This window comes from Aquarana catesbeiana, linkage group LG13 (genome assembly GCF_042186555.1).
Source record: "Aquarana catesbeiana isolate 2022-GZ linkage group LG13, ASM4218655v1, whole genome shotgun sequence".
Taxonomy (NCBI): Eukaryota; Metazoa; Chordata; class Amphibia; order Anura; family Ranidae; genus Aquarana; species Aquarana catesbeiana.
In genome coordinates this window covers 34,676,143-34,697,636 of record NC_133336.1, presented here as the reverse complement: position 1 = coordinate 34,697,636, position 21,494 = coordinate 34,676,143, and the positions used below count along the sequence as shown (strand labels likewise).

At 43.1% G+C, this 21,494-nt stretch overlaps 2 protein-coding genes across 2 annotated transcripts in view; one reads left to right on the top strand and one right to left on the bottom strand.

The window, feature by feature from the left end:
* Positions 1-13,855, top strand: part of LOC141116947 (heme-binding protein 1-like) — a 61,457-nt gene extending 47,602 nt beyond the window's left edge. Inside the window, exon 5 of the mRNA XM_073609463.1 lies at positions 8,524-13,855. Within this exon, the coding sequence (XP_073465564.1) occupies positions 8,524-8,695 (172 nt within the window). The 3' untranslated portion in view covers positions 8,696-13,855. The remainder of the gene's footprint in view (positions 1-8,523) is intronic.
* FANCM (FA complementation group M) overlaps positions 1-21,494 on the bottom strand; it is a 258,713-nt gene that overhangs the window by 204,334 nt on the left and 32,885 nt on the right. The window lies entirely within an intron of this gene.

Genomic DNA, 21,494 nt, shown 5'->3' with positions numbered 1-21,494 from the left:
GAGAAGTATGTCCATGTACAGTATAGTATGCACTAAATACTTGGTCGGGGCTTCTTTTGCATGAATTACTGCATCAATGGAGCGTGGCATGGTGTTGATCAGCCTGTGGCACTACTGATGGAAGCCCAGGTTGCTTTGATAGCAGCCTTCAGCTCTTCTGCATTGTTAGGTCTGGTGTCTCATATTCCTCTTGACAATACCCCACAGATTCTCTATGGGGTTTAGGTTAGGCGAGTTTGCTGGCCAATCAAGCAGTAATAACATGATCAATAAACCTGGTATTGGTACTTTTGGCAGTGTGGGCAGGTGCCAAGGCCTGCAGAGGGAAGCATGAAGTGCTCTAGAATTTAATGGTAGAGGGCTGTGCTGGCTTTGGACTTGATAAAAACACAGAGGACAAACACCAGCAGATGACCAGCAGATGACCAGCAGATGACATGGCTCCCCAAATCATCACTGACTGGAAACTTCACACTGGACCTCATGCAACTTGGATTCTGTACCTCTCCACTCCAGACTCTGGAACCTTGATTTCCAAATGAAATGCAAAATTTTCCACAGTCCGTAATGATTTGGTGAGCCATGTCATCTGCTGGTGTTGGTCAACTGTGTTTTAGTAAGTCTAAAGTCAGCACAGCCCTCTACCAGGAAATTCTAGAGCACTTCATGCTTCCCTCTGCTGACCAGCTTTATAGAGATGCTGATTGGCCAGTAAACTCACCTGACCTAAACCCCATAGAGAATCTGTGGGGTATTGTCAACAGAAAGATGAGAGACACCAGACCCAACAATGCAGATGAGCTGAAGGCCGCTATCAAAGCAACCTGGGCTGCCATAACACCTCAGCAGTGCCACAGGCTGATCACCTCCATGCCACGCCGCATTGATGTAAAAGGAGCCATGTATTGAGTGCATACTTTACTGCAGGGCTCAAAATTTCAAGTCCGGAGTAACTAGCCAGGTCTTAAGGGTTACTCGCCACCAGTTGCTCCACCCAACCCCTACCCTGCCTCTAATGTCTCCCCTAAACACGCCCTCATAAATTATATCATGAAATGACACTTAAAAGTTTTATGCAGAATTAAGTTACAAAAATAAATAAACAACTTTATCAGTGCCCAAAAAGGCAGCCTCACCTGTGCCCAACAAGGCAGCCTCACCTGTGCAGGGAATGTTGGGAGAGGAAGAGGATTGCCGGCCGGATCATCAGAGAGCAGGTAACATCGCTGTAACAGCTTTCATTTGAATTGCTGTGTACCCGCCGCGTGCCGTCACATACAGCCCTGCCTCCTGGCCCGGGTACTTTGATATACATCACACGTTCCGACACTGGACGGGTGATATGTCCATCAAAGTACCCGGGCCAGGAGGCAGGGCTGTATGTGATGGCGAGAACACACAGCAATGCAAATGAAAGCTGTTACAGCGATGTTCCCCGCTCTCTGATAATCCGACTGTCTGCTCTCCCCCCCCGGCGATCGCTGGGAGAACGGCTCCCATTCAACTCCCAGGCAGCCCACGGTCGCCAGTCATCATTTTCAAAATGCGGGTGGAAAATTTGAGGGCTGCTATACTGTAGATGGACCAACTCAACTTTTCAGTAAGCGAACATTTCTGTACTAAAAATCTTTTTTTTTTCATAATTGGTCTTATGTAATATTATAATTTTCTGAGATACTGAATTTTGGGTTGTCACTAGCTGTAATAATCAAAATTAAAAAAGAAAAATACTTGAAAATATATCACTCTGTGTGTAACGCATCTATATATAAAATAGGAGTTTCACTTTTTGAATTGAATTACTGCACACATCCAAGCTGGTGGCACCCAGTAGCAACCTCAAGGCTTTTGAATATCTACAGGAAGGATTTTACAGTTAAATAAAATGCATAAAGATAAAAAAAAAACGCACATACGTTGTGGAAGAATTTTTATTAATATGGTCTGACCACAGAAATTCTATAAATCCTTCTAAACATATCTAATAATCGATAGCGTTCTGCAGATCCTTTGCACTTTCATTAAAAAGCAAATAAAGGCTACGAACCCTTACTGCCAGGGTTACCTTCAATGTGTCATTCTATCTGCACACCTAGATCAAAGATTACAGAGCCCGTTCATGACCTGTGAGCAGTACCCAAGAATAGCATGGACAGATTGGTCCTCTTGCTGCCTACAGAAATCACTATTTGATCTTAGGCCCTCTCATTTCTTTTGAATTATTCAATTATGACAAATTGAGGTATTTAAATCTTACAGGATTTAAAACTTACAAAAAAAAAAAAAAGACAACAATGTATTTTCTTTTACAAAAGAGATTTAATCCCTCTTAAAATCAGTGCTGGCAAACCAACTCAACAGTTTAGTGTTGCTTAGTCCTAATAACACATTTTAAATAATTCACCTTTCAGAGACCACATCCCTTGGTCTTCAAGAGCCTTACTTCCATATTACAAGCAATTGTTGCCTTTCAATAACATAAGGGTCTAAGTGACCTGACAAGATGGGTTCCTATTCAGGTCTTGTGCATTAGAACAAACCCCCCCCCGGCCACGATAATAAAAAGCAAATAGGGAGAGCAGCTTGGCCTCACCATTCCCACCACCCACCACATAGTGAAGCTGAATATGTCAAGTGGCAATAATAAGAATGACATGGCTTTGGAACAATAACTCTGGTGGACGTCTATCTGTACAGTTTACCAGTGTCTTGTCTAATAATATGTCATATTGAAAAAAAGTGTCCATCTCCCCCTGAATCTAATCAGAATGTGCTACAGCTGTAAAATACCTGCTAACTATACTTGGAAAACTAATTTAACAGTCTTTGTATTACTTGCAAAAGGAACAAAAAGGAATTGACCTAGTTCAAAGCAAACAACTGTTTCCATTCTAGTTTTTTTTTTTTTTTTATACAGTAGAAGACGACATGTAGAACACTTTAGACTACACTATATTGTCAAAAATATTGGGACCCCTGCCTTTACACACACAAACTTTAATGGCATCCCAGTCTTAGTCCATAGGGTTTATTTAATTGGCCCACCCTTTGCAGCTATAACAGCTTCAATTCTTCTAGCAAGACTGTCCACAAGATTTAGGAGTGTGTCTATGGGAATGTTTGACCATTCTTCCACAAGGGCATTTGTGAGGTCAGGCACTGATGTTAGACGGAAAGGCCTGGCTCGCAGTCTCCGCTCGAATTCATCCCAAAGGTGTTCTAATCGGGTTGATGTTAAGACTCTGTGCAGGCCTGTAAAGTTCCTCCACCCCAAACTTGCTCAACCATGTCTTCATAGACCTTGCTTTGTGCACTGGTGCTCAGCCATGTTGGAACTGGAAGGGGCCATCCCCAAACTGTTCCCACAAAGTTGGGAGCATGAAATTGTCCAAAATGTCTTGGTATGCTGACGCCTTAAGTGTTCCCTTCACTGGAATTAAGGAGCCAAGCCCAACCCCTGCAAACCAACCCCACACCATAATCCCCCCCTCCACCAAATGATTTGGACAAACAAAGCTCTTACTTCACTCCCTGGTCATCTCTCGCCTCGACTACTGCAACTCCCTTCTTATTGGCTCACCTCTACATAGTCTATCCCCCCTTCAATCCATCATGAATGCTGCTGCCAGACGCTCAGCGTCTGCTACTCCTCTCTGTCAATCCTTCCACTCAACAAATTAAATTCAAAATACTAACAAACAACTTACAAAGCCATCCACAACTTAGCCCCCAGCTACATCACTAGCCTAGGCTCAAAATATCAAACTACTCGTTTTCTTCGCTCCTCCCAAGACCTCCTGCTCTCTAGCTCCCTCATTACCTCCTCCCATGCTCGCCTCCAGGACTTTTCCAGAGCCTCTCCAATTCTATGGAACTCCTTACTCCAATCTGTCCGATAATCTCATACTCTATTAGCTTTTAGACGATCCCTGAAAACCCTCCTCTTCAGAGAAGCCTACTCTACCCACACCCAACTGCTGCATTTTATAATTTTCCTCATCAGCTTCCCCCACAGTTATTACCTTTTTGTTTCACTTGACCCTCCCTTCTAGATTGTAAGCTCTAACTAGCAGTGCCTTCCGATTCCTCCTCTATTGAATTGTATTGTAACTGTACTGTCTGCCCTCATATTGTAAAGCACTGTGCAAACTGTTGGCGCTATATAAATCCTGTAAAATAATAATAATCCCAACAACCAATGACTTATCCCTGCTACGGAGTCACCAGTTCAGGAGCCTAACAACAAGTCATCCCTGCTATCAGGGAGCAAAGGAGCCGCATTAAAAAAAACAAAAAAAAAAAACAAACAAACACACACCACCACACACACAAACCACGTGGGGTTTGCCCCAATCCTAACCAGCATGGGGTCCCCCCAAAATCCATAACGGGCCCTTAATGTTTTAGCCGTGGGATGGGACTTCCTGTGCCACACCCAGAGCACGAGGTAGAGATCATGAGATTTGCCCACCTCTCTGCCTCGTCAAGCAGAGAAGTCCTGTATTCATTCAAAGAACATAAGGCCTCTTTCTCACGGGGCGGATCAGTGATGATCCGCCCCATGAACATCCGCTGGCTCAGCGGGGATCGCTCCGCCGATCCCCGCTGAGCAGGAAGATGACAGGTGCATCGCTGCACACTGTGCAGCGACGGACCTGTCAGAGCGCCGCTCTCCCCTATGGGGGGATCGGATGACGACGGACCGTAGTGTCCGTCGTCACCCGATCCGATAACGGATGGAAAAGTAGGTTTTTCCTCCGTTACACTTTTCGGATCGGAGCGGGGTCGGAAGTCAGCGGACATGTCACCGCTGACATCCGACGCTCTATAGGGATGAATGTATGTCCGTTTTTCCATCAGAAAACGGAAGGATGAAAAACGGACATATGGATCGTCCATGTCAAAGAGGCCTAAAGCTTCATGCGATTGGCTGAGCAGCGCTCAGTTTGACTATTTTGTGACTATTTTGTTCCAAGAGTGGGATGGGAATCCCCTTTTCAACTTCCACAACACAAGGCTGCATACTTTATGTAGTCGAGGCTACATATAGATAACACAGCATGCTCTAGAAAATGCACCAGTTGGTGCAGTAAATAGTTTGGGCTATCTTGGCCCAAACAAAACAGAAGATTGTTAACTATCAACACTGTGGTTAAGTGGGCCTCAACCATCATGGGTGTAGTTTAGGCAAGCCAATCCATGAGATGTCTCAGTTGCCCTGGCAAGATAATAAAAATACAAAATTAGGAAGTGCCATGCCTGCCTCACTCTATAGCCCTGTCATAGACGAGTTTGAAACTCGGCCGGTTCAGCAAGATTCGAACCATGTGTGGGCAGGCTGAATGTACCAAGTTGATCGATCAGCCTGCCGGATTTACTTGCGATTATGGCTAGCATCCGGAAGAATACAAAGACTTGGCAGGAGGGATTCCCCTGTCAGCACCGTCTGTGTTGATGGGGGGGGGGGGGGGGGCATTTGTGTACATTTCTTAAAGGTCGCACTCTTTCCTACCTCCAATAGTAATGCCCTCAAGAGGAGAGACTGCCTAAATCATAGATCCAGGGTCTCTATGCCTATTGCTAGTAAGTTCAAAGGTACTTTGCAAGTAAATTAGAAATTGTTAGAAAATATTAATTATAAAAAGGAAAAAACAATGCAAGTGTATATTTAAAATTCCTGATCCTTCTGTGCTTTAACCCGATTTTTTTTGTGAGTGAAATATGTCAGAGGGAGGAGCCCAGAATGGGTTGTGTATAGTCTCTTAGATCAGACAAGTGTTACTCTGGGACTGAACTCCAGAGTGCGACCTTCATTCTTCCTTTATATGGAGTATCACAGATGGCTATTCTAACCCAGATGATTAGGACCCCTACTGCTGTCCTAGAATATCTTGTTTATTCGTTTTCTGATAAATTGTACCAAACATTTTTTTTTTGAAACCTGGAATAAAAAAAATAAAAAAGTATACATTTTCCCCATTGGATAAATTACAGGGTGCCAAACTGGACTACGCACAAATAGTATAAAGGAATTTGTTTTTGCATACTCTAGATCGGTTAGAGCAGGAGTTCCCTAACCCCCAGGCCGGGGACCAGTGTCGGTCCATGGCCTGTTGATGGCCAGGCTGAACAGCAGGCGGGCACAGGGCTATCACAGACTGAAGTTGCCGCTCACCTTCTGCTGTGCGACCATGCCCGTGGGTCCTCTCCAGGCGCCTCCACCCCCACCCGACAATGTCATCCAATCAGCAGGGCAGGGGTCAGGAGGAGCTGCAGATCAGAATGGAAAGCTCCTCCCACCCCCCGGCAGAGGAACCAGCATTCTGTCAAAATAGCCAACTCGTCAAAATCTCCAACCACGTCACTTTAGGTTACTCTCCAGCATCAGTAAATGGAGATTGACGAGTAGGCTATTTCGACAACACCGGCAGGGTATACATTATGGTACATGATGAGTTGGCTGTTTTGACAGGAGGAAAAAGTTGGCGCCGCCTTGGAAGCGGCCATGTTGATAGTTAGTAGCGGGCGGACTAACAATGTCCGCTCATTATATCGTGTACTTTAGTGTATACGCTGCCAGTGTTGTGTCAAAGCCAACTCGTCGAAATCTCCAATTACAGATGCTGGAGAGTAACCGGAAGTGACGTGGTTTGAGATTTCTATGAGTTGGCTGAACACTGGGACAGGACACATGGACTGATAACAGCCTCTGCCCTGCCAAATGGGAGTCCTGTGCAGAGGAGGCAGAGATTGGAATGGGGAAGTGCAATAGTAGAGAAAAAGGGGGGGGGGGCAGACTGCAGGGCCACTGTGATAGAGGAGGCAGTGTTAGCTAGGGGCACTGCAATATAAAGGGGACTGCACTGTAAAGGGGCACCATCATCTTTATAGTGAACCTTTACAGTGCAGTCCACTTTAACTCACAGCCCCCGCTACATTAATGTGAAGGGGACTGCACTGTAATGTAAAAGGGGGCTGTGATGTGAAGGGAAACTGAGGACACTGTGTGACTACTTTAATGGGGGACTGTGGGCACTGATACAAAGGGGGGACTGTGCTGTAAAGGCGGGCTGAGGACAAACTCTGAATATTCTATCCCCTGACCCATCCACCACAAGCCCACCGGCCCCATCATCACTCGCCCTTATTTCATCTACGTGGTCGCTATAAGAAGAAAAAGATCCAAATCCAACTATTTTCATAAGTCAGACTTTAAGAGCTTTCCACTGCTTGCCTTTTAGATTTTACATTAAACCTCCCCAAAACAAACAATATCAACTTCTGTTCGCTCACTTCGCATTTTGTAAATTGATAAAAATAAACAAATAAAATCTATATTGTATAAAACTGACTTCAAAATTTCCACTCGCCTGCCCGCATTTGGCGAGTGGAAAAAGCTTGAGGGCGAGTGTGGGGCTGCCTCAGAGGGAGGGGTGGGTGCCGCCGGCAGGCGGGGTTGAATGGGAGCCATTCTCCCAGAGAACAGCCAGGGAAAGAAAGAGGAGATCATCACACAGATCGGGGATCGCCCTCTGTGACCGTTTTTATTTTAATCGCCCGGCACCCCCAGTCACACAAAGTCCTGCCTCCTGGACTTTGTGCAACTGCAGGCAATTCAAATCAAAGCTGTCACAGCGGCTGATCCTCGCTCTGTGTAATAATCCTGCCAGCTCTCTGATCCCCGTGCACAGGTGAGGCTGCGCCGATGGGCACAGGTGAGGCTGCGCTGATAAAAGTTAAATATTTATTTTTGTAACTTATTTCTGCATAAAACATTTAAAAGTGTTATTCCATGAGATAATTTAGGAAGGCAAGATTAGGGGCGGGGCAGGGTAGGAATTGGGTGGGGCAATTGGTGGCGAGCAACTCTTAAAGAGGAAGTAAACCCTACGATGTCACCACAGTCCCCTCTGCTAAGGAGCGTCCATCTTCTTTCCGGGTATCGTGGCTCCGGCGCTGTGATTGGCCGGAGCCGCAATGACATCACTCCCGCGCATGCGCACGGGAGCCGCCACTAACGGCATATCGCGCCTGCGCACCGTAGACAGCGGTGCCTGTCTTTTTGCAAATGTCTCCTAAACCGTGTAGGTTGAGGAGATATTTCTTGGACCTACAGGTAAGCTTTAATCTAGGCTTACCTGTAGGTCAAAGTGGTCTGTAAGGGTTTACAACCACTTTAAGGCCTGGCTAATAGCTCAGTACTTGAAATTTTGAGCCCTGATATAAAATATATTTTTGAAAGCATTCTTACTTTACAGCATTTCTTTACACCTGCCTAAAAACTTTTGGGCAGTACTGTACATATTTCATATGGCTCTACCCTGATGGGCCACAGGCCTCACTACACAGGGCGAGTATTCGAAAGCTCTGGATCATAGTGCGTCTAGCAATCCCGTTTAGAAATCCTGAAACGCAATATGAATCATTCAATTTAGACACAAGGACTAAACCGCCTGAAATGTATTCAGATCCCAAATATACAAAAAAAAAAAAAAATCATAATATTCAACTTTCTCTTTACAGGGAATTTGCTGGAGTTACCAATGAGGAGTCTATTATGCGAGAAATTTCCCTGCTGGCAGAGCTTCTAGACTCCCCTGATCAGTGTTTGCAGGACACGTTTATAGTAGCAGGATACACAAATCCCGCAGCTGCCAACCGGAGAAACGAGATCTGGTTCTTACAGAAGCCATGAGCTCTGCCACGGTGAAGTACACCTCAGACTCCAGTGGAGGAGGAACAAGACTCGGGACCCTTCAAAGACTAGCACTGAATGTACATGAAGACATCAAGCAGTAACCCACATCAACCTGCAAGCTTCAGCCTACAATGACAAGATTTGTTGTAGACCATTAATATCACATTTACTGTTTAATTGTACTTGATGGGGGGGGGCAGGAGGTTTTTTTCATCATGCTGATGGTTCCATATTGCCCAGCTCTCTTTGCCCCTTTTCCTTACACCATCTGCTCTCTTCTGGCATCATTCCGGATGAAGTGATCTCTCACTCTGTCAGTCAACTATTTCTCTTCAGTTCCCCTGAAAGAGCCTCATTCCATTCATACCACTGATGTCACCTCACCGTCTCAGTAATTGGCAAGGTTCCAAGACCCTGCCCAGAAGCTGCTGCACCGGAATTAGTTTATATTCCAATTGGAATAAACTGTAAATTTTTACTGAAAATTGGGTGAAATTGCAAACATGTAAAAGTTTTTTTTTAAACTAGCGCCATCAAATCACTTACCTCTAACTACCTCTCTTGTCTACTTACATTTGAATGGGCACCTGAATTATCAGTGGGCCCAACTGAAAGCATTTTAGCCATAGGAAACATGAAAATGAATACAACATCCATTAGATTCTTGAAATAAATGCTTCACAAATCTTAGCAGTTAAACCATGTACGTGAAAAAAAAAAACAAACACATAAGCTGAAATGAATGCTAGCCAAAACCATGCGTCAAGTAGATTCAGACCTACAGAAAACTGCAGTTATATGCAGATCTTTGCATTTCCTGAAGAAATCAAGCCAAGCTCAGCATACTCCTCAAACATGAACTGTCCTATTGGTCTTTTGATGTAATGGGCAACTTCACTGACCAACAAAGGGTAATCATCTGACCTCAGCCCCCTCAGCTGCCTTATATCTTTATCACTTTTACAAAAGGTAACCTCTGCATTTCTTTTCACAAGTGCCAGTTAAATCTCCCAGGTTTTTTATAGGTCCATTTTAGTGGAACAGGATGATTATCATATATATATATATATATATATATATATATATATATATATATATATATATATATATATATATATATATATATATATATTAATTATACACACTCTCCTGGCCAGTCTTACTCTATATGGCCAAAAACACATGGACACCCCTCCAAAGAATTATCCAGAGATGCACAGAGATAAGTCCGTAGACAGGGAGGTTGATTTACTAAAGGCAATTATACTGTGCACTGCAAGAGCAGTTGCTCCAGTGTTTAGTAAATGAGGTAAAGCTTCACTTTGCAAAGAATACCCAATCACATCCAAGGAAAAAGAAAAAAACAAAAAAAAAAAACAGCATTTTTGCTTGAGACCGTGATTGGAGGATAGACATCAGCAGAGCTTCCCCTCCTTTACCAAGATCTAGAGCACATGTGTTAAACACAAGGCCCGCAGGCTGAATCCGGCCCTCCAGGCTATTTCATGTGGCCCTCGTATCTCTCTTGCAGCTGCAGTAATCCCCTCATTTCTGCCCCAAACTTGTATCAGCAGTCAGCAGGATAGAACTCCTCCTTCAGGTTCTGCCCTTCTCCATGTAGGTGCAGAGAGGCTCGTCTCTATTCCCCCACCTCAGCAGTCGGCAGCACAGAGGATGAGAGAACTCCTCTTACAGATTCTCTACCTCTGTGCAGCTGTAGCACCCCGTCATCGCCATTTTCCCTGGTCTCAGCATTCAGCAGACTCCAGTCCTCCACTGGTCCTGCTCCAGACCCCGCAATTTCTGCTTCCCAGGTCCACCCCTAGCTTCTTCCCGACAGTAGCACAAGATAATGGGGGGGGGTGCACTGTGATGTAAGGGAGGGTGGCGTGCTCTGGACATCTAGTCTTACAGATACAACCGGCCCTTTAAGGGAGAACTCAATGCTGATGCGGCCCGCAATGAAATGGAGTTTGACACCCCTGATCTAGAGCAACTGCACAGTATATTTGCCTATAGTAAACTCAATGGGCTGCATGAAAAAAAAAAAAAAAAAAAAACTGAAGAGCTCAGGAGGAGATCCTGTACTAACAATCTGATGTTAGTACAGCAATCTCCCCGCTGAGCTATTGTGTTCTGACCGTGGGGGTGGCCCCCTGCCAGAACACACCAGTTAGCGCTCTCAGCCATTGACAGAGCACTGATCAAATCCTGATCGGCAGACCTTTTTTTGGTGCCTTCGAAAGAAGACGAACATTTGGCCGGACCGGCTGGCGTACACATGGCCCGAATGTCAGCCGGTTTCTATTAAACCGCCCGATATTTGGCCTGTGTGTACGGCCCTTTAAAACAACCCTCATGGTTTGATAAGTATGTGTAGAGGAGATCAAGTGATTTCAGAGAGCGCTGACCTCAAGCCGAACGCTTCTGAGAATTGCAAAGCCATTAGGAAGCCAGGTCTTTTTGTACCATTGGTATCCAACATCAAAAATGCCCTTTTAGGCATAAATTTCAGAGACAACAAAAAAATTTTGTAGAAAGCCTTACTAAATGAGTGGAGGCTGTTAGAGCTTCAAAAAGACATGGACACTCCATATTAAACGCCCATGATTTTGGAATAGGAGGTCCAGCAAGCTCATAGATGTGCTGGTCAGGTGTTGACAAACAGCCATATGGTGTACAAGATCACGTTTGATGATACTAGAACTTGATGGAGAAATTCTGCTGATAAGGTTTCTAATTTTTACAAAGAAAGTGATCATCATGGAAGGACCTCTACCTGTTAATATCACAGCATGAATAAAAGGGTTTCCCATTTTAAGTGGAAAATCCCTTTAAATACAGATTTAGCAAGGGTCAAAAGATACTTTTGTCATCAACTGAACTCACCTAAAAATAGATTCTGTAGGATTAAATCTAAGCTTGGTCTGTGAGAAGGGGTTAAAAGAAGCTTAACCCTATATAAGTAGACTTGGCTCATAAGTGTCAAAAACATTAAACAAATGAAGTGATATTGGTCGGTCCTAGATAGAAGGACTTTAGTGTTACTAATCCCACTACTGTAAAATCAGTCTGTATATGCAGTAAAAAATGCTTGTTATACTCACTGTGGAACCTAAAGGGTTAAAGTGGTTGTAAACCCTTACAGACCACTTTGACCTACAGGTAAGCCTAGATTAAGGCTTACCTGTAGGTCCCAGAAATAGCTCCTAAACCTACACGGTTTAGGAGATATTTGCAAAAAGGCAGGCACCGCTGTCTACGGCGCACTGAGCATGCCGCTGCCAACGGCGATATGCAGTTAGTGGCAGCTCCATGCACATGCGCGGGAGTGACGTCATCGCGGCTCCAGTCAATTACAGCGCCGGAGCCATGATACCCGGAAAGAAGATGGACGCTCCGTAGCAGAGGGGACAGCGGTGACATCGCAGGCTCCTGTGTCAGGTAAGTGACACATAATGGGCTACTATGCGATACATAGTAGCCCATTATGCTTTACCTTTGCAGGGAAACAAAGAGGAAGTAAACCTGGGTCTTTTTCACCAAATTTTACATACATAGCAAATACCCATGTAACTGGTGTGACTGCAGCCATATACAATAAAACATTCTATATAAACCGTGGTTAATTTATGCTAAATAGGGTTTTTAAGCCTTTAAAGATGTAAAATACATGAAGTGGGTGAGGACTTCATAAGACAGAACCCAGGAAAGGAATGGTAGCTAGGGGCTTCTTCAGGGACTTGCACTTTGAGTGTTGTGCTGGTATAAATACTGCCAGTCACCAGCACATTTTTCTGCTAAAGCTGATGCGGCTCTATTGCATTTGTAAAGATGGGGGCCGTCATGGAAGTCCCAAACTTGCATTGTCTTAGTGGCGGCCCATCCATGCAGGTCTCTCTCTTCCCCCCCCCCCCCATCTCCATGTGGGCCCCGCCGGACGCATAAAAAACCAAAGGGTTTTTTTTTTTAAACACGATTAAAGCCTGAGGCTTCAATTGGCTAAAAAAAAAAAATAAAGAGTGGGCTTGGGGCACTGAGCCTACCCTGTTGTGTGACAACAGCGAATTAATATAAGCTATCTTCCTAATTCTCCTCCTGGCCAATCAGTAAGCAGGTCCTGAGACCCGATTGGCCAGGGAGTGGGGGGGTGGGTTGTTTGAGGCCCTCCCCCAAAATATTGAGCACCAACCACCACTGGTCTACACATACGGAAAATCCCTCTGCATATGCACAGATGTGCCGCAGGGCTCTACCAGGGCCAGAAAGCTGGGCAGAGCCCTTCAGAACATGTAGTGAGGTAACCTCAAAAGTTACATTGATTTGTAGGAGGAGATTCAAATGTGTACAATATAGTCTGAAAGCTGCCCACAAGCTTAACAAGGCAGTCATCTGTGCAGGCAACAAAGAACAAGAATAAAATAATAACTCATTGTCAGAGGTTGCTATAGTAAGAGCTATGGAAGCATGGCAGCTAAGATGAACGAAAACTAGGGAAAAAAAAAAAAAATATAGGTATTCTTCAACTTTGCCAGAATCTTACTTCCCAGCATGCCCAGTTCTGGTGCAGTTCACGTGCTAGGACAACCCACCTACCTCTTAAATCATCATATGGGGCCATAGAGAATTAAGATGGACTTGGCATATGCATTGAGGTAATGCCAGAAAAAGCCATTCCTTTCTAGATGGGCATGGAACTTGGTGCAATTAGACATGAGAATAAGCGCTAAGCACCAAGAGGCCTAAATTGTTTACATCTGAAGCCTATAAAATTTACCACTAGTTTAGGTCTACAGCAAAGTGTATTACTTACAGCCTACTCCCATCACCCTACACTTACCAAAAAAAAAATTATGGGTGCATCTACACTGAAATGAGGGTACGCTACAAACCACTGCCTCATTTATATAAGATGTTATTAAAAAAAAAAAAAAAAAAAAAACACAACATTCGTGCTAAATAAGTATATTTTAGTATCGGTGTCTAATGAAATTATATTTGAATACATTTGCGGCTATTGCTTTATTGCAAAACAAAATGGATTGTTGTGCTTCAGCTAGAATGATTCTTTGTACTGTGAAAATTTAATACATTTATGCAAACCAAATGATTTGTGTTAAATACTTTAATATTCCATAAATGACACTTTAAAGCCAATATGTTGTGTTTTCTGTAGCATTACCCGAAAACATTAATGACCTATTTTGCAGTAATTACTATGGCAAAACTGGACCATGGACAAGGTCTTTACTCCTGCCAAGAAAACCAAGTGAAGTGAGGTCTCCTTAGTAAGGAGGAGTAGAAGTGGACCTAAACTCAAAAATTGTAGATTTGCTATATCATACAGTACATCTAGAAAAGGTTAAAAATTCCAGGTATGGATATTTTATATCTTAGATTGTAAGCTCTAAGGAGCAGGGCCCTCTGATTCCTACTGTATCAAAGTGTATTGTATTTGTACTGTCTACCCTCAAGTTGTAAAGCGCTACGTAAACTGTTGGCGCTATATAAATCCTGTATAATAATAATAATAATAATAATAGTTACATTGGTCCAGCATAAACCAATGTAACTATGTATATGACAGACCTGCTGATGCCCCTGGAAGCTGGAAATGACTGAAAAAGAGACACTGCTGCACCAGTGATCTGTACTACCTTCTGGGTCCTGGCCGGACAGTCGCATAGCATGGGCACCGCTCAGAGAATACCTTGCATTTTTTCAATGAATACAAAGTGTTTTCTGATTGGAAGAGGTGGAGAGGGTGCCCACCGCCCCACTCGATTTTGTCCTGGGAAGTACAACTGCCAAACACAGTTCTATATATTGTGTGTAGCAAATGCTACATACAGTTTACAGCGCTGACAGCAGCTGCAGCAATTAGTAAAGATAAGAAGAAGAAACAAGGTGTGCCAGACTAAGTGTAGTACGTATGAAAAGTATATTTGTTAAATTCACAGCCAAATGGCTACTCACATAACAGCTGTGAGAAACAGGCATGTGTATCTATAGGATGTCCGTGGTCACTGTGGAGTCCAGAGCTTGATCTAGAAGGTGTTCCAGCGGGCTACAGTAGTGTGTCAGCAGGGAGATGGAAAAGAGCCAGGCTGGTTCCTGCTAGGCAGCGTGCGCACCAGCGTGGAATGTAATCGGTAAGGTCGGAAAGGGGAGTGATGGTGGGGCGTGTTAGATGACGCGTTTCAAAGCTTCCGCTTTTTCATCAGATCTAGTTTGTTCAGCCAACAGTGGTGGGATGGCTTCTTTTTAAACAATACTTTCAATCCAAAGTTTCACCACGAGGACTTCACATCCTCAAGGGATGCTCATTTCTGAATGCAGACCTCCGCACAGTGGGACGGTGTTGCGGAGTTCTGCACTCGAAAATGGAAGAGGGAGAGAGGAGGGAGCGCAAGAGAGAGAGCAAGAGCCGCTAGAGTGGCTAAAAACACTAAAAAATTTTTAATTTTTTTAAAATCGAGGACTCTATAAAATAGAACCAAATTAGGAAAGTTTAGAAGAGACCTCAACGATTATCATTTCAAAAAAGTTTTCAACTGGAAAAGAAAGATACTCCCATTTCCTCCCCCACCTCTTATTCTACCAGGTCTTCATTCCAATATTAAGACCCATCCTAAATCTAATAGGATCCATTCATGCCCCCCCCCCCCATTAGTCATACCCCATTGCTCCCCCCCCACCACCACCACCAGGCCTAATCCACCCTTACCATCCATATCCACTGCCTCACGTCCCATCTCCACCCAACTTAACCATGCAGAACCGATGATAGAGATAGAGATGATAGAGATAGAGATGATAGAGATAGAGATGATAGAGATAGAGATGATAGAGATAGAGATATAAAAAAAAAAAAAAAAAAACACAAAGAAGAGGCAGGAGAGGGGGCAAAACATAAGTCCAGACATATTACGCTCAGACACTATTAAAATCTACAATTTGTCCACCCAGAACCTAAATGAACAAGAAACATCTGTATTAGCTTGGGGCCTCAATTTTGCCCCTACCACCTTGCCCAAATCTTTCACTATGTTTAAGGATCTCAACAAATTTATTCAAAATCTAACCCTTAGGAGACACTACAATATAAAGGCCAATAATGCCGTCACTGTTGATGCTTTCTTTCAAGTTTCTTATTTTTATCACTTATGGAAAATCTACAAAAATACAGACAATCCACCAGGGCATCCAATAGTGGCTTCCATGGATAGCATCACATCCAGCTACTCCTTACACATAGATAATTTTCTCCAACTGCTGGCACAGGTCCTTCCCTTCTACATTTGAGACGGTACACATCTGAGTTATTACGTCCTTACACATGGGAGTCTTCATACCAGTGGGTCTCCCTTGACGTCTGTTCTCTGTACACCTCCATACCCTGTGCAGTTGGCCTTCGGGCAGTGACATTTCCTCAAGGAGGATTCCCCCCTCAATATACAACAGATAGCGTTTATCCTTCAAGCAACACAGTTCTGTTTGGAACACAACTATTTCTTGTCTGAAGGGGATTATTATCTTCGAAAGCAAGGCACAGCTATGGGACCTTATTTTGCCCCTAGCTATGCCAATTTGACAATGGGGCTGTGGGAGATCATGTGTACTTGGGTCAATAACCCCTTTGCAGCACACCTGGTCTTCTACGGTCTTTACATTGAGGATATCATCATCATCATCATCTGGGATGCCCCCCAAAGAATAGTCAAAGAATTTGTCACACATTGTAATTCAAATAATTTTGGCCCATCTTTCACTTCAGTAGCTGATCCTGTGTCCATATGCTTTCTGGACCTAGAGCGCTTTCATATTAATCAGGTGATAACTGCTAAAAATTACACCAAACCCACGGCTGGAAACTAATTTTTACATTACTGCAGTTGTCATCACCCTAGGTGGGTCAGAAATGTCCCTAAGAGCCAATTCCATCGCCTAAAGCGCAACTGCACTGGATTGGACGATTACAAGCAACGGAGTGTTAACTTAAAGAAAAAAATTCTTGACAAAGGCTATCCCCCCAACCTGATCGATGAAGCATGCTCCTTGTACCAAACAGAAAGCATGCCCACCCCAACGAAAAAGACCTCTGAAATAGGTCACCAGATTTATCACACAATACCATGCTAGTCACAGAAAAATTAAAAATAATTAAAAAAAAAAAAAAACCCAAACACACACACCACTGGCCCATTCTATCTCAGCACCCTCATTTAACTACATGCCTCTCTACATTACCCAAGTTTGCATACCGAAAGGCGCCGAGTGTCAAAAGCAAAATTGCGCCAAATTAAATTAAATCCCAGACCAAAACTACTATCCTGAAACAACTCACATTAATCCCATTTTTATTTATTTTTCACTGCAAAAAGGCCTTGTGTCTCACTTGTACACACGTTTCCCATGGCAAAAAAAAAATCTTCATTGCCAAAATGGTAGAACGTTTGCGCTGGACTATTTTCCCAATCGTTCCACGACATACGCCGTGTACTGCCCATCTTGTCCATGCGATATGCTCTATGTTGGCAGAACCATTAGAGCCTTACGAACTAGGTTCAGGGAACAAAGACTGTCTGTCCAGGAAGGCAGTCCACAATATAGTGTCTCATGCCACTTTGCTGCCCAACACCATAAAGCTATTACTGACCTTCAAGTATGGATCATCGAATGTATACCAGACAAATATACACCAGCTGAGAGGTTCCAACGCCTGTGCAAACAGGAAACCTTCTAGATCTATACCCTTAATACCCTGATGCCTCATGGCCTCAACGAGGAAATTGAGGTCAATAAAGTTAATTAGTTATAATTAATAAGTTAATTAATTATTGTGTCTATTATATATACACAGCAACAGTAACACAATACATTCAACATGTTTTTTGCATTATTGTCAGCCCCCCCCCCCCCCCCTTTTTACCATTCTAACACACTGGGGCCCACACCACCTTCTTCTGCAGGGTGGCAAGTAAACAGTCAGTACTATAGGTATACAATATTTGGTTGTATAGAGAGACACATACATTATATATACATACACATAAAATAGAGAGAGATTCTGTACACAATTATTTTTTTATGTAGTAATTCTTAATTTATTTATGCATTTTATTTTGATTATTTTTCATTATAATTTTTCATTTAATTTTCTGTTCTTATTTGAATTCTACCATCGACATATTATTGGCTATTTTTTTACTCTTTGTTTTACTGATATTTGCACTGTCATAGCCGAATACTGGCCCTTTTAAATCCTTGTGTAAACATTTGGTATTGTCATATTGTCACACTGCTGCTGCCCGCTGGGACACCTTCCTGGATTAGGCTCAGGACTCCACGGTGACCACGGACATCCTGTAGCAATACATGCCTGTTTGTTTCTCACAGCTGTCATGTGAGTAGCCATTTGGCTGTGAATTTAATAAAATGTACTTTTCATACATACTGCACTTAGTCTGGCGCACCTTGTTTCTTCTTATCTTGTTTTTCAGAGACTGATTCACTCTCAAGGGAGCTGCCACTAGTGCGTTTTTTTAATTCATGGACTCTGCATTAATATATATATATATATATATATACATATATACATACATACACACACACATACACACACACACACACACACTTTTTTTTATATTGATGTATTTTTTTTCTAACCCTTTACAATACTTTACCTACAAATCTTGCTACTTATATGAGTGTGCTGTTTACAGTATGCTTCTTTCTCACCAACGTTGTGTATGCTCCAATCCTTGCGCCATCTTCATTTAAGCAATTAGTAAAGGAAATTTTTTGTTTGAGCCCCTCTGGCACAAAACATACTAAAGCTGGAGTTAAGGGCAGTTCACACTACATGCAGTCCAGTTCATTTTTTTTCTGCATCAAAAACACATGGATAGTAGGTTATATGGTTTTTCAAGGGTATAGTTCACACCAGTGCAGTCAGTTCCAATGCGTTCCAGTTGCAGAAAAAAAAAAAAAAAGTACAACATGCTGCATATTTTTCTGCACTAAACTGTACGCACCTAACTGCACCAAAAACGCACTGGAACACACGTCCTTATTTATAATGAAGAGAAAAGAAGGGGAAAGAAAAATGCACTGAAACGCATCAAAAACACATATGCAGAAAAGCACCCAGAACGCATCTGGACTGCGTTTCAATGGTGTGAACTTGGCCCTTAGGCTCTAAAACTGAAATCCAGGAATGTTTTTTTTTTTTTTTTGCATATTTACATTGCTCCAGCTTGAGTGTGTACACCCACAGGCCACTTTATTAGGTACACTTGCTCAATTGCTTGGTAACATAAATTGCTAATCAGCCAATCATATGGCAGCAACTCAATGCATTTAGGCATCTAGACGTGGTGAAGACGACTTGCTGAATTTCAAACCGAGCATCAGAATGGGGAAGAAAGGGTATTTAAGTGATTTTGAACATGATATGATTGTTGGTGCCAGACGGGCTAGTCTGAGTATTTCAAAAACTGCTGATCTACTGGAATTTTCACACCATCATTTCTAGGGTTTATAGAGAATGGTGGGAAAATATCCAGTGAGCTGTGTGGAGGAAAATGCCTTGTTGAGGTCAGAGGAGAATGGGCAGACTGGTTCCAGGTGATAGAAAGACAACAGTAACTCAAATAAGCACTCGTTACTACCAAGGTATGCAGAATACCATCACTGAACACACAACACATCGAACCTTGAAGCAGATGGGCTACAGCAGCAAAAGACCACACCGGGTGCCACTCCTGTCAGCTAAGAACAGGAAACTGAGGCTACAATTATCACAGGATCACCAAAATTGGAGAATAGAAGATTGGAAAAAACGTTGGCTGGTCTGATGAGTCTCGATTTCAGCTGCAACATTCAGATAGTCGGGTTAGAATTTGGCGTACACAACATGAAATCATGGATCCATCCTGCCTTGTATCAATGGTTCAGGCTGGTGGTGGTGAAATGGAGTGGGGGATATTTTGTTGGAACACTTTGGGCCCTTTAGTACCAATTGAGCATTGTTTAAACCCCACGACCTACCTGAGTATTGTTGCTGACCATGTCCATCCCTTTATGACTACAGTGTCCCCATCTTCTGATGGCTCCTTCCAGCAGGATAATTCACCATGTCACAAAGCTCCAATCATCTCACCACTGGACAATGAGGTCCCTGTACTCCAATGTCCTCCACACTCACCACATCTCATCCAATCAATGGATGTGCATTGATTGGATTGAGACAAATCTGCAGCAACTGCGTGATGCTATCATGTCACTATGGACCAAAATCTCGGAGGAATGTTTCAAACACCTTGTTGAATCTATGCCATGAAGAATGAAGGCAGTTCTAAAGGAAAAAGGGGGTCCAACTCGGTACTAGCAAGGTGTACCTAATAAAGTGGCCAATGAGTGTATATTTCATACCTGAGGAGCCACTGGGGAGTCTTGGGCACTACTACAGGGATAGCCGCAATCCTCCAATTCTGTGGGAGCGGATCCGCCTCTACACATTGACCACAGGGGTCACTCATTTGGCACCGCCGCCATTCATAGAACACCTTGTATTTTTCAATAATTTCAAGGTGTTCTCTGACTGGATGAGGTGGAGAAGAGGGGTGGTGATATCACAATCTCCATCTTGTCCAAATCAGAAAACACCTTGTAATCATTGAAAAAAAAAAAAAAAAAAAAAATATATATATATATATATATATATATCTTTATATATCTTTTATTGCTTACTTGCATTGGTCTAGCTTGGCACAACACTAATGCATATCATACTTGATGGGCAGCTGGAGAAGCTGACCCATCACTGTAGTAGTCAGCACTACTACAGTGATAGTTGAGATCTTCTGGGTCTAACTTGAGTTGCTTTCTCTCTGCATACTGACCACAGGGGGTCGCTTGCTGGACACTGCCATCATTCATAGAATTATTTATATATATATATAAATAATTCTATGAATGATGGCAGTGTCCAGCAAGCGACCCCCTGTGGTCAGTATGCAGAGAGAAAGCAACTCAAGTTAGACCCAGAAGATCTCAACTATCACTGTAGTAGTGCTGACTACTACAGTGATGGGTCAGCTTCTCCAGCTGCCCATCAAGTATGATATGCATTAGTGTTGTGCCAAGCTAGACCAATGCAAGTAAGCAATAAAAGATCATTCCTGGAGTTCAGCTTTAAAGTGGTTGTAAACCTCCACATATACCCAGTGAAGTGACTGGCCTCAAACATACACAGAGACGAAAAATCCTCCTACACAAGTTGTACCTGTTTATGTGCAGTCTTCTCTTCTCTACAGCCAAAGTGCTGAACTGTAAACCTTGTCTGAGAGTTCAGAAAAAAGAAGGGCAGAGAGCTGAGGCTGTCAATCAGCTGGAGGCCCCTCCCCTGTCACTATTTTTCTCTTGGTGTCAGGAAAAAAAAAATTGTCAGAAAGGGATTCATGCCGATAGCAGAGGAATGAAGCTGCAGACAGAAATGACACTTAGGGGGTTATTTACTAAAGGAAATTCCACTTTGCACTGCAAGTGCACTTGGAAGTAAAGTCGCTGTAGATCCGAGGAGGACATGCAAGGAAAATAAAAAAAAAACAGCATTTTAGCTTGCACATGATTGGATGATCAAATCAGCAGAGCTTCCACTCATTTCAGATCTACCCCTTAGATTTAGAGCGACTACACTTCCAAGTGCACTTTCAGTGCAAAGTGGATTTGCCTTTCGTAAATAACCCCCTTAGTGCTCTTAATTGAGACAAGTACACACTATAGAGGGGAA